General features: G+C 47.3%; 1 protein-coding gene across 1 annotated transcript in view; it reads left to right on the forward strand.

Annotated features, from left to right (window-relative positions):
- The first annotated feature begins 4,271 nt into the window (after positions 1-4,271).
- The window catches only part of CFAP70 (cilia and flagella associated protein 70), a 28,020-nt gene continuing 18,232 nt past the window's right edge, over positions 4,272-14,059 (forward strand). Inside the window, exons 1-10 of the mRNA XM_054994596.1 lie at positions 4,272-4,366; positions 4,758-4,944; positions 5,232-5,330; positions 6,645-6,724; positions 7,885-8,061; positions 8,449-8,631; positions 9,246-9,340; positions 9,588-9,687; positions 11,853-12,014; positions 13,502-13,639. Coding sequence (XP_054850571.1) covers positions 4,277-4,366; positions 4,758-4,944; positions 5,232-5,330; positions 6,645-6,724; positions 7,885-8,061; positions 8,449-8,631; positions 9,246-9,340; positions 9,588-9,687; positions 11,853-12,014; positions 13,502-13,639 — 1,311 coding nt within the window. The 5' untranslated portion in view covers positions 4,272-4,276. The remainder of the gene's footprint in view (positions 4,367-4,757; positions 4,945-5,231; positions 5,331-6,644; positions 6,725-7,884; positions 8,062-8,448; positions 8,632-9,245; positions 9,341-9,587; positions 9,688-11,852; positions 12,015-13,501; positions 13,640-14,059) is intronic.

Consider the following 14,059-nt stretch of genomic DNA (forward strand, 5'->3'; position numbering starts at 1 on the left):
AATATCCTGCCAGCCCCAGATCTGGACAAGTCGCTCTCACTGGACAGAGGGATTGCAAGACCCCAAAGCAGCTAGCCAGCCAGCCAGCCTCTATACAGCCCCAAAGTTACTGGCTGACAGGAATGGGAAGTCTGCCTCCCACAGGAAAATGTAGGCTGCGACACCCACGGCTGTCTTTTTCAAGTGGACAGCCCTGTTGGTTTGCAGCAGAACAGCAAGATTTGAGTCCAGTAGCACCTTAAAGACCAAGAAGATTTTCAGGGTATCAGCTTTTGAGAATCAAGCTCCTTTTGTCAGATATAGGGAGTGCATGACTCTCGAAAGCTTATCGCCTGGAAATCTTGATGTTCTTTAATGTGCTACTGGACTCGAATCTTGCGGTTGTTTTCAGGTCCAAGGGAAACGGTTGTGGTTCCCCTTTGCAAGATGATGAGAAAGATGAAAGCTGGTTCAAATTCTTGTGAACCTGCCTGGAACTGAGGTTCCAATATGACATCACAAATGTTTGTGCAGCAGTCTATGCCAGCTGTAAGTAACAAACCCAGTTTGGGAACAAACACTAGTTTGGTCTGATGGGGCCTGTTTTTCGGGTGAGAGATTGCAGAAGAGTCCCAAATAGTCCAGCTCCAAACTTTTGTTTGAAATCCCAATTTGCTTCCAGTCATAGAAGCCAGTTGGGTTGGGGGGTGGTCTGCACTCAGACATCACCATGAACCAGCAGAGTTTAATCAAACCTCCTATGTAGGGTTGCCAGCCTCCAGGTAGTGGCTGGAGATCTCCTGGAATTACAAATGGTCTCCAGGCCAGAGAGATCAGTTCACCTAGAGAAAATGGCTACTTTTGGGGGTGGACTCTATGGAATTATGTCATGCCAAGGTCCTTTCCCTCCCCAAACCCCACTTTCTCCAGGTTTCTCGTTTCATCCCCCAGATCTCCAGGAATTTCACAATTTGGAGCTGGCAACCCTACTCCTCCGTGAATTCCGCCTCAGATTGCTCTAGTAAAGAAAGATATCCTTACTCTGCCATAAAACTCAGGGTGAGAGTGGTCCAGACAGCCTACCTTGCAAGATCACTGTGATGATAAAATAGATTGTGAGAGCACAGCCCTGAGCTCCTGAGATAGCGTTGCCAACCTCCAGGTGGGGCCTAGTGATCTCCCAGAATTGCAACTGTTCTCCAGAACACAAAGATCCTTGGAAAAAATAGCAGCTTTGGATAGGGCATTGTATCATGTAAAGTTTCCAGCACCAGCCTGGGAAATTCCTGGAGATTTGGGGGCAGAGACTGGGAAGGGTGGAGTTTGGAAACTCAGTGGGGATATGATCCCCCTGTACAGTCCACTCTCCAAAGCAACAATTTGCTTCAGTAGAACTAACCTCTCACAATCTGGAGATCAGTTGCAATTTTGAGGGCTCTCCAGGCGCCAGCTGGAGATTAGCAATCCTAATATGGTATACCATAGGCTACTGGAGAAAATGAAGTCCTTCCCTAAATCTCCAGGAAAGCCAGAGCTGGCAGGCGGGGGGGGGGGATAAAACGGGAGAGGAGGGGTGGAGTAAAATCGTAGAGAGAGAAATCTATACATCCAGAACAGAGCAAAATGCCATAAAAATTCTGCAAAAGGTGCAAAGAATAGAATAAAATTGTTAAAGAGCAAATAATAAGAAAGCTGTGCCAAACAGGCGTCAAATAATAGAATGCTAATTATGCGGTAAACAACTATCCAGCAATTGGGAGGATAAAAAAAGGAGGAGAGAACGTTGACCTCTGTGCTGAATTCCTTGGAAGAAAGGCCAGGATGAGAAGGTCGTGAATAAATACAGAAAGCTTACGCCACGAGGATAAATCTGTTTAGCGATCAAAACATGTTTTTCTTTTGCTGTTTATTGACTTTCATCGCATCGATTCGGAAATGGGCACAAGATCGGATACTATCCCATGCTAGCTCGTAGAGGTAGAAAACAGAAAACAAAGGGTTACACTTCAGGTTTCCATGGGAGAGGCGCCATTAGCGGGGCACGATGCAGAATTGTGCAGGCCTTGCTTTCTTTTCTGCTCTCAGATCTCTGTGGTGGTGCGGCCTTTTTTCTCAGGAGATACTCCCTCCACCCTACCATGGTATGTCTATTTTTTTTTTTTAAGTAACGGTTGCCCCGCATGTTCAAAACTGAACCGGAAGTCTCTCTACAATCATGGTTCTGTCACTACGAAGAAATAAAGCTTTGGTGAGGGGACAGAGATATATAACATGCTAGCATTCCACAACGGTTGAAGGCAATGAGATTCCATTTTTAATTTTTGTTTTAAAAAAAGCTGTGACAAGAAGAAAAATAAATAGTGGCGCTTCAGGCAGTGACGCCAGGCCGTTGCCTTTCACAAATATGGCGGCGATTTTAAAACTTTTTAAATGTCCTCACGCGAGACTTCGGTAGAGGCTAAGATGGAGAGGACGCCGTTGTTATGGCAACGCAGGGCTCCTTGGTAACGGTCTCTGTAGGCCGGGGCGATTCTGGTCTGGCCGGTGAGTCGCTCCTGCTCTTTCCCCCCAGCCACGAATCTCTTCCTTGACTTCTCTTCCAGCGTCGTCTACCTCGCAGGGTTGTTGTTGAGAGGCTTTTAAGGGGGGGGGGGCTTCACAAACCTTAAGGGTGGAGGAGCGGCCTTAGCTGACGCTCGAGGGGGTGAGGGGGTGAATAGAGCCTCCAGGTCCAGAGGTGGTATATCTTTGAGTACCAGTTGCTGAGGATTGGGGGGGGCAACAACAAGGGGCAGTTATTGGTCAGTTTTGTTCGTGTCATACTTCATGCCAACTTGCTTCTAATTTTGAACCTTGTATCAGATTTCTGCCTGGGTTCAAGTTTCTGGAATGCTTTTTTTCCCTCATTTATTTAACTTATAGTCCACTCTTCTCGCAAGCAAGCTCGGAGCAGATAACATCGTTTGAATCTACATTAAAATTACCATTTAAAACCATAAATGGGACCCTATTGCCTATTTCTAAAACATAAAATTGTTTTATTAAAACAGAAAATAGTACTGGACTATAGAAAGAAAGTCAAAAGCAAACTATATAACAGAAAATAACCTTAGACATTAAACATAATATCAAAACAAAATATGTAACCAAGTATTAAAACTACATAATGATATAACAAAAAGTAACATTAAACCTAATATCAAAAACTTAATAATGTATAGCAGATTATTACAACTCATTTCTGCAGTCCTTGTACTATTGTCTTCTTTACTGAATGCCTGTGGAATGTCTCAGCTGTTCATTGTATTGAGCTACCTTGTGTAATTCACTTGGACTCTGAGTGAGAAAGGTGGACTAGCAACAGCATAAATAAATAAACAAGGCAATAAATTTGTGTATATGGTACAGGCCACAAGAAGGAAGAGGACAGAGGAACAGCGGAACCTCGAGGTTCAGGAGTGCCGGGGAGGCAAAGAAAATTGAGTAGGTGATAATGCATAACAGCGAGAAACGACTTGGATTGATTGTATTTTAACTCCACTTTTAAGGCAAGAAATTAATTAGACAAGACTGAAAGGTAGAATAACGGAGCCTCCAGGTCCAGTGGCAGTATATATTGGAGCACCAGTTGATGTGAGGGGGCCACAAAAAAGGGCAGTTATGAGTTGACTGTGTTTTCTAACTCCAGTTTTCATCTAAAAACTGTGCCGAAGTAATGTGGGGTCTGGGATGGATGGGAAATAGTAGTAGTAGCAAGTCTGTCACTTAATTGGAGTTAGCTACCTCCCCACCCCAACCCCGCACCCTGCATTCAATTTGAAGTTTGGATGAAGGTGGTTTAGAATCCCAAATTATGAGGGAGGGTAATTAACTGATTACCTTGTGCTCCTCTGTCTTACGTCATAGGGCAATCATAAGCACAGTTAGCCAGAAGTAATTCGGATTGATGCCAGTGGGGCTTACTGTCTAGTAAATGTATTTAAGATTGCAGCCTTGATTTCTCCAGCATGCTTTACACGAGGAAGGTATGAGGGCCTGACTACATGCAGGATTTATGTACATCCTGATGTAATATAAGAGAAAAATGACATCCGATTGTAGCCTATCCAGATGGAGTTCTTTCATCTCATGGGCTAAACTGGGCTGAATTCCTGACAATCCAGCCTGCCAAGGGCATTGTCAGATCGGTGGCCATTGGGTCATTCCTAATCCTTCCTTCCTTTCTTCCTTTTTTTTTTTTTTTTGCAGGTGTGTCACTTTCTGGATTAGCTGACAGAGTAGCTGAAGTTTATATCTCATGGCAGCCTCACCTTCCTTTTTCCATCAGGATGCTGTGCCAATTTTGGCCAAGACAGCTAATGTCATAGTGCTGGAAGGACGTGATTTGGTAAATGTTCCCTCCAGGTGCTGGTCATGGACAGGCCTTGGATCTGATTCTGCAGGCCTCTGATCTGACATTGCCCCTTTGCACTAGAAGGAAAATGTTTCCCAAATTCATGCAAATTCTGCATTCACAAAGCCGAATTTTGCAGCCTGGATGAGGCTTGTGAACTAAGCAAAGTTGCATGGGGTTTTGCTGATTCCGCACAATTGATCTTGTTTCTGCTAATCACGGGCTGAATGGGCAAGGACATTCCAACTCAGCCCCATCCCACCTGTGGTTTCCCTGGGCCAAAGGTGTGATGGTTCAATACTACAACGCCTTGTGCCAGTGGTATAATTCTTGTGTTGGCCCTTGCAGGAGGAAGCTAATTCTGTGAAAATGGTCTGTTTGACAGAAAGGCGTCAAAGGCGACACCCCAGTGACCTTTGTACGGGTTGAATATAATGCCCTCATCCTAGGCGACTCTCCAAAACTGGACGTATCCTCAGATGGAAGCGTGAAGTACAATTTCAGCAGCTCCTTTGACATCCACCCTGAAGGTCCTCATTTGCTGGATGATCTGGCGCACAAGCCCTTGTTAAGTGAGTAAGAGGGCCAGGAGGCCTTCCTCAAAGAACTGCCAGTGAATCAGTGGGAGGAAAGAAGCAGCTCACCTTTTGGAAGGGATAAAAGTCTCTACTGGCTGCAACATGCTTGGGTGGATGGTGGGGAAGGGGCAGCCCTTTCTCAACCACGTTGGGGGAGACCTTGGAGGCTTATTGGAGAGGGCTTCTCAGTGAGAAGGTGGTGCAGGTTGTCAGCCAACATTTGCACCCCTGAAAGCTTATTATAGCACAGAACTGAGAGGAACGTCGTCTGGTGTTCCTAGTCACTGTGATTGAAGTCTTGCCGAAGGAGAAGAAGCAAAAGGAAGAGAAGACAGTGCCGCTTGGCCAAGCTGTATTGGACCTACTTCCTTTATTGCAAGGTGAGTGACAGAACATAGTGCCCTTTGGAATGGTGCCCTCTTTTCCCGCTCATGCCTCCACATTTTTCTTGGGCCAAAATAATTTCCACACAGCATCTTCTCTGTGCACATCAGCTTGAGCGAAAGACTTGTCGCCATATAAGAGAGCAAGCATTGCCGCCTTATCTCACCCTCCATGCAGGTCACAGAAATTGGGAATGCGATGGTAGAGTCCTGCAAAGGGGGATTTGGAAAGTACCACTTCTGACTTCAGGGGGGAGGAGGAATCACATGGTTGTCTGCTCCATTACATTAAAAAAATAACTTTAAGAAGAAAATAGCAAAGCATAGGCTCGGCAAGAGCCTAGCCCCTTTGGAGTTTAGTTTTCTTTTCACAGGAGGTTTTAACGTGGAGATGTGTGGTTTTTTAGTGATCTCTGTCATCTACAGTCCGAAGTGGTGCAGTCTACTCTGCCATCTTAGGATTCAGACACCTTATTCTGTCATATGTCTATGCCTGGCCTTAGGGCCTGCTTATAGGCATCTGTGTTATCTATCTATCCCCTCCCCACCTCCTCCCATTTTGTGAGGCAAAGGGGGGAAAGGTTGCAATTGGGGATGCAGCTGGACAAAACCTGACTTTACTGCAGGTGCTGGAACTGCCAGCCACAGAGGGTCAGATTTAATTCCCACCCAACACTGTCCCTAGGGCACGCCTTTTCACTGGTGTATCTGGAGCCCTCCTCACAGCTGCCCTTGGGACAAATTAGTAGTGTGGGGGGTGGGGCGGGGCAGGCAGGCTACCTGAGCCTTCTCTGACAAGGAAATTCTATCTTGTCTCTCTTTGGGTACAGACACTGTGGAGACACACTGATATTGTAACAGAATAGTTCAAGAAGCTGCTTTAATAAAGGAAAATGGGGCTGTGGGCTATACTTCTACGTATAGCCTACATTGTTTGTTTGCTGTATGTACGATCTTGCTGTCGTTACATTATTTTCTACCTATGAAATTCCACTTCTTGGCATTTTCTTCATAACATGTCTAATATTTATACTTGGTTTTCAGATTTTTGTAATCCTAGTCCTATTACTTTGCATTTTGGATGTCTTATTCTATTGATTGCACTGACTTAGGTTGTGTATTCACCTTGAGTGTCCACGAGAAAGGCGGACTATGAATAATGCAAATAAATAGGTGTGCTTCTAGGAGTCCCTGCACCAATGCTTCCCTAATGATCTAAGGAAGACAGGGAGCATGGTGGTTTGTTGGTTTTTTTTCCACCTAGGAGGCTCTTTTCCTTTGTGCTGTCTTGACTCCTCTTCTTTCTTATAGGATCACGTGATTTTAAAACAACACTTCCACTCTACCCTATGCCTGGCTCACCCCTGGAGTCCCTCCGACCAGATGCCAAGGTACTAAAAGATATCCCCCACCCCCAAAAAAACCCTCTGCTCAGAAACTTTCCAATGAAGTTTCAAAGGGTATGTAGAACATGGTACACTTCATATGGTGGTTGACACCCTGATCCTAGACATGTTCAGCTTGGAAGTATGAGATGGTTCATTCAGGTACGGCCATCATTCCATTACTACAGCATCAGATAAACCCTGTGATAATAATAACAACATTCGATTTATATACCGCCCTTCAGGACAACTTAATGCCCACTCAGAGCGGTTTACAAAGTGTTATTATTACCCCCTCAACAAAACACCCTGTGAGGTGGGTGGGGCTAAGAGAGCTGAAGAGAACTGTGACTCGCCCAAGGTCACCCAGCTGGCTTCAAGTGGAGGAGTGGGGAATCAAACCCGGCTCTCCAGATTAGAGTCCCGTGCTCTTAACCACTACACAAAACTGATGATCTTGAGACTCCCCTCCTCCAACTTTCTTCTGGGCTGGGGGAGAAATCTGTCCCCACCCCCTTCCTGCCCTCCATTCATTTCCCTCAGTTGCTGGAAGAATGAAAGGGAGGCAGATGGGAAGGGCAAGTCCTTGAGGTCTTACAGAATGGACAGCCCAGAGACCTTCAGCAGGACTGCACTGGTCCCAGAAGGTAGCGGAGTTGCTGCTTCTCTTGGGCTGTTTGTTTCCGAAAGCTGTACCATTATCAGTGACTTGAACTGGTTTAAAATTCCACATAGGTAGCTGTGTGTTAATCTTTGACAGTTCAAACAGGATCCTGCTGGCCCTTAAAAGCAGGTACATTTTTATTCTAACATACAATTTTGCAGACTGGGACCTTGACCTGCCTGTGGACAAAGCATTACTTTATTGTACTGTTTGTGGAATGGCCCAGTCAATGATCATAGTGACTTACCACCTTGAGTCTCAGTGGGAAATGTGGACTATAAGTAATGTAAATGAAAATTAAAAAAATAAAATAGTCCATGAAAGTTTACACTGAAATAAAATTATCTGTTTGTCATTCCCTCTCCCTGGGGAATCCAATGAATTGTAGTTCCCTGAAAGGGATTTGCAAACAGTGATTTCTTAACAAATCATATAGAATTCTTTGCTGGATACCGTGGAAGTGAACTGAATCTAAAACTGAGCCCTTGCCTTTGTTTTTCAGTGTATCCTCAGTGTGCTAGTGACCGTTCAGGAGAGCCTGCTCTCTCCCTACCAGCTGTCGGAAGGCAATCTTCTAAGGGTCACGGTGGAAGGTGCTTACGCGGTCCCAGAAGTGTTTGTTCCCACTGGACCCTTGCAGAACTACATGGTTGGCTTCCAAGTGCCAGCAGTTGGAGAGGTGGGTGGGTCAGCTGCTGAGGACCCCTTTTGGCAGGATCCTCTGCCACGGCTGCTTTGGCTTTTCTCCTCATGTATGTACTGGCACTTCTGCTACTCTCCAGAGGGGGATACCAAATGGGGAAGGTGGTCAAGCTACCATCCTTGTGAACATTAGTGGACAAGCAAACATTTATGGATGAGCATTCTTGCTTGTCATGCTGACTTGTAGTTTTTTTTTTCTTTAACAACCCAAATGCAGCTGCCTTGGAAGATCTGCTTACCTCTTTTCCCTCTTGCAATTTCCCCCAATGGTAAACCCCCACCAGTTGTTGTTTTTTACCACAAAGGAAAAGGTGGGCGCATGCAAGCTACAGTGGAAACAACCCATCATGCATCTCCTTTCCAGAAAGAATGCCCCTTTGTCTTCAAGAATGGGACCCTGAAACTTGGTGGTGAGCGAGAGCCAGTGCCACGGCCCAAGAAGTGGCCAGTCAGCAACATCTTAGCGATGGGGGCTCAGAACATTCCCGACTGCTTTATTGTTAGCAGCACTTATGAAGAGGAAGATGGAGAGCTAACTGCGCTGGAGGTATCTGTGGCAGAGCCAAGAGAGAGAGTGAAGTTGTTCAAAAGGGAAGCTGGTGGTCAGATACGGGCCTGTGGGGTTGCCTTACATCGAGTCAGGCTGTAGTTGCATCTTGCTTGGTCCTGCCTAATCTGATGAGCAGAGGCTCAGGGAGAAAAAGGTCTTTCTTAGTCCATGCCAGCTAAATGCTCCTTTCACTGGAGCACTGAAACTAGAACTTTGCACATGCATGGCACAAAGCTTACACACCCCTCCCATGTTCCCAGAATCCTCTAGTGAGTAGCATCTCAGGCAGAGATCAATCTTCCCCTGCTTCTTTGTGACCTGAGAACTTTTAATTAGGGAGCCTGGGACTGAATGTGCAACTTGCTGCAGGAAGAGCATTTGGGCCACAGGGGCCTTTCCTGTTCCCCCAGAATCCCATTATTTGACCAGCTGTAGCGGAGCTCCAGAACTGGCAAGACTACCTCCATCCCACCCCAGTTGTCAGTCCCTTGTCCAAAATAAGCATAATTGGCTGGCTTATTAAAATGCCTCTTGGGCAGGGGGAGGTTGCAGACATTTTCCAATTTTCTTCATTTCTAGACCCACAGAACTATGGGGTCTTTTTTTTCCAGGATAGAGAGATCAGGATTCAGGGAGAAACTATCAAGAAAAGAATCATGTGGGACTTGGAGAGGCGCTGTTACCTAGATCCTGCAGCTGTGGCCTGGTGAGAAAATATGGGCCATTCTCCAAGCATGTCATGTAGGATAGGCAGATGGGATAGATAGGTTCACGGGAAAGGCAGGAGATCTGCTCTGGTGCAGTGACTCAAGAGGGTGCCCTGGAAGCTGGGAATCTTGTCATAGTCATGACATGATTGGTGGCCTTAAGCGAGCTCTCTTGTTGGAGACTGAGGACTAAGCAATCTCATCTGACCAGTTTCTTAAGTGTCTTTCTGTTTCTTCGTGCCTCAGCTTTCGGAAACGGATTGCAGATTGTCGGTACTGGCCTGTGGAGGTGGCTAGAATGCCTGCGGTAACATCCACCAAAGGAAAAACTGGCAAAGCAGAAAAGGTAAGGCATTTGAGGCTCATTCATGCACGGGGAGTGTTCTTTGGAGAATGTGTTCAATTGTTTTATTTACACCAAAACTATCAGTTATGGATTTCCTGTTATTAAAACTGTTAAAACGTTATAGGTTCAATAGGAAATCAGGCATTACATATACTTTAATTTCCCTACAGATTTTTGTTTCTTTATTCCTTTTTTGGGGCGGGGAGGTTTCTTTCGCCGTTTCAAAATTACCAACAATTTTACCTCTCTCTGGCCTGGCCTTGTTCATGATAATGGCTGAGCCATTGATGGATTTCAGTTGACTTTGTGGGAGTCATTTTGTTCCATCTCTTGCTCTGTATAACTTTGTTGGAAGACGTGGAAGATTCTGACTTTGAGGGGACTTCATCATGTAGCTCAGTTTCTGCACTGATAGCCCACAGTACATTCCTGAAAGCCATTCCGGTTCTTCCTGGGAGATCACCTCTGAGTCTTCCATTGCTCTCCAGTAAGATTTCTGAGGTCCACTGATGGATGCCATCTTGAAATGCCACCTGCACATCGAGCTCAGGCAGGAGGGGATGTCTGGAGGGCTGCTCCTTCCCACCATTGACTGCTTTCCTCTGCAGACTCTCCAGTATCCAGGCCAAAGGCCTGGTCTATACTAACGGAAGAGTGAGCTGTTAGTATAGGCCAACAGAGCTCAAGTGAACTGTGTTTTACTTCAGACTGCAGGTCTCCATAAAAATTTCTAGTAAATAAAAACTTAGCACGGCAGCATAGGATAGAACCTAGCTCTGATATGCCTCTCCCCTGCTTACAACAAGCAGGGCTTTTTTTGAGCCTGAATACCCCAGGACAATGTTCTGGCACCTCTTTAAAATACCCACGTGACTGGTGTCACGTGGGTATTTTAAAAATGGCCTGTTTGGGACATTTTGGGCCCATTTATGGCCCGAAACAACCAGGATTGGGACCAAAATGGCCTGGATCAGGGCCGAAATGGCTGCAACCAGTTCCCCTGCCGGGCAGCGGCCTGGTCCCAGCAATTTTGGCCCCAATCTAGGCCATTTCAGGGCCATTTTGGACTCATTTGAGGCCCCAAACGGCCAGGATTGGGCCCAAAACAGCCAGGATTGGGCTTCTGACAGGCAGGGGAACACTCCACCACCCAGCAGCAGCCCAGTTTATGCCCCAAATGGCCATGATTGGGCCCAAAATGGCCATGATTGGGCCTGAAACGGCCAGCATCTAGCCCCTGCCAGGCGGGGGAAGACTCCCCTACCCAGCAGCGGCCCGATCCTGGTCCTTTTGGCCCCGAATCGGCCAGGATCAAGCCTGAAATAGCCAAGATTTGGTCTCTGCTGGATGGGGAAGACTCCCCTACCTGGCAGCAGCCCAATCTTGGACATTTTGTGCCCGTTTTGGCCATATTGGGCCCAATTTGGGCCCAAAATGGCCAGGTTCGGGCTCAAAATGGCCAAGATCGGGCCTCTGTTGGTAGGGGGAACACTCCCCCACTTGTCAGTGACCCAGTCCTGGCCGTTTGGGGCCCCTTTTGACCATTCAGGGCCCAATTCAGGCCGCACATAGCCAGGATCTGGCTCGAAACAGCCAGGATCAAGCCCAAGACAGCCAGGATTGGGCCGCTGTCTGGCGGGTAAGTGCTCTCCCGTGTGGCAGCAGCCCGTTCCAGGTCAATCCGGGCCATTTTGGGCCTGTTTTGCTCCACTTTGGGCCTGAAATGGCCTAGATCCAGCCACTGCCGGGTGGGGGAGTGCTCCCCTGCAGTGAAGCAGCCCGTTCCGAGCTGATTCAGGCCCAATCTGGGCCGAATTTAGCCTTATTCAGGCCTAATCGGAGGCCCCCCCACCCGGAGCACAGGAGTGCTCCCGGGGCGGCCACGACCTGTGTGATGATGTCACTTCCTGGAAGTGATGTCATCGTGCAGTCCCAGGAGCGCGCGCACACATTGCGCGCGCACACATGTTGTGAGAGGCACGCCACCTCCTCCTGGGAGCTGCTCCAGGTGAGAGTTCCTCCAACTCTTCCCCCCCTCCCCCAAGCCCTGACAACTAGTATTATTTGTTTTTGCTGGGGTGATGGGGATTTGTTTTTGGTGCTTGTCTTTAGGATAATAGGAGAAGGAGAGGAACTAGATGTCTAAATCCATCAATCCATTCTAGGGAGCTGGCGTTGGCAGTGGCGGTGGTGGTGGAGAAGAAGAGCCTATTTCTTTCCATGGCGTGGCTTATGTCAACATGGTGCCTTTGCTGTACCCTGGGGTGACGTGCATACGGGGAGCATTCCGGGTCGTGTCCTACCATGAGAGTGAAGTGTTTGAAAAGGTAGGAACCCAGACTGCTTTCACCTGGAGTGTTCATCCTTCCGGAGGATCTTTGGGTGGCAACTATCTCCCTGCACTCTTCTCACAGTCCTAATGCAAAGTGAGGCTGCATAAGCCTCCTGGTTGCATATTGCAGATAGATGGTGATGCACAATTCTTGTCATTTCTGTTTTTGTTTGGAGTGAGCCCCAGAATCTGCGTGTTCAGCACACCTGTTCAGTATGCCCTGGGAGTCCCTGGCAGACACCTCTAGAGTTCGTGAACACAATGCTAGAATGTCCACCACCACCACCCTGGAAGACGTTCTTAGAGAATGTGCTGAAATGCGGCCCGTGATTTTATTTTTGTTTATTTTTTGCTGAGGATGATGGAACATCTTCTGGAGGAGTGTCAGTTTGCTTGGGAGCTGTCAAGGCAGATGCGTGGTTGCTGTCTCTTCCCAGGCTGCATGTACAGTAGAGGTGGAAGAAATCTGGACTGCATCCTGCCCTATCTCTTTCTGGCTTTTCCTCATCTGTCATCCTGCCTTCTTGTGCTTTTGAATAGTTAACACTATGAAAAGGATCATAAGAATGTAAGAGCAGCCATGCTGGATCAGAGCCATGGTCCCATCTCATCCAGCAAGCACCTTCAAGAAGGGCACTTAGGCCAATGCCTCCTCTAGTTGTGGATCCCTAGAAGGTTTACTGCCTCTCAGCATGAAGGTTCCATTTAGTCATAGGGGCCACACATGTATGAATTTGACTAATCCCTTTTTTCAAGCCAATTAAACAAGTGAAGATGGTTGTTGTGGGTTTTCCAGGCTGTATTGCCGTGGTCTTGGCATTGTAGTTCCTGACGTTTTGCCAGCAGCTGTGGCTGGCATCTTCAGAGGTGTAGCACCAAAAGACAGAGATCTGTCAGTGACACTGAGAGTTCTCTGTCTTTTGGTGCTACACCTCTGAAGATGCCAGCCACAGCTGCTGGCAAAACGTCAGGAACTACAATGCCAAGACCATGGCAATACAGCCTGGAAAACCCACAACAATCATCGTTCTCCGGCCGTGAAAGCCTTCGACAATACATTAAACAAGTGAACATTATCACTTGCTGAGGCAGTGAATTCCACAAATTACTTACTCATTGAGATTCTTCTGCCATATGGTAACTTTGGGAATTGTCATAGTACAAGGTCACAGTCATGCTATACTCCTCACCCTCCCACCCCTGGTAGTTGCTGCTGGAAAAAGATCTCTTCTGCTTTTCAAAACTTCCCATGTTCTGTCTGGGTTCACCTCCACATGCCCCTAGTCCCAAGTGCATAGAACCAAGACCCACACATCCACTCCCATCCTCACACAATCATGGGCCAGCAGTGCTGTGGGTCAAAATCTCCAGGACAACTGCTTCCCCCACTGTAGTATGATATTTCACAATTTGCCATGACTTGTGTTTGGTTATCTACTGGACCTCCATCACTGTGTGTCCCCTCTGTTGTCCTTCTTTCAGACCAAGTGCGCCACCAGCCTCTTCCGCGATGGGCACCACTTGGGGACCAATAGGTTTGGGCCAGCAGGACCACACGTCAAAGGCATGGGGAAGAATATGAAGGAGGAGAAGCCAGCAAGGGAGAATGTTGTGCGAAAGGTGAGGCCAGTGCAAAGAGTGAAAGTCCTTGATGGGAAAGTGTTTGGGGACAGGGGTGTGAGTTGTGACGATGAGCTCATGTTCCCAGTCATCTTGGTTATCTCCATGTCTAGGAGAGACCCTGGTACCCTGGACAGTGACCAAAAGAGATAGAGGAATGGACCAGTGACACCAAAGGTTACAGCCACACCTGGCTCTGTAGTGACTGCTGTTTCTCAGGCCGCAGAGCCTCCCCACTCTTCGAGAGCAGTTTATCAGCTCAGCACTTACGCTGTCCTCAGAAGCATTCCCTGCCTGGGGTGGGGATAGAGAGAAGCACATCAGGAGAGATCGGGTGGGCTGGCTTTTATCTCTGCTTTTTTCTGTCCTCTTGGGAAAGGGAACCTCTGCAGGTTTTCAAAAAAAGCCTTCCTAGGTGTA

This window comes from Eublepharis macularius, chromosome 12, assembly GCF_028583425.1.
Source record: "Eublepharis macularius isolate TG4126 chromosome 12, MPM_Emac_v1.0, whole genome shotgun sequence".
NCBI lineage: Eukaryota > Metazoa > Chordata > Lepidosauria > Squamata > Eublepharidae > Eublepharis > Eublepharis macularius.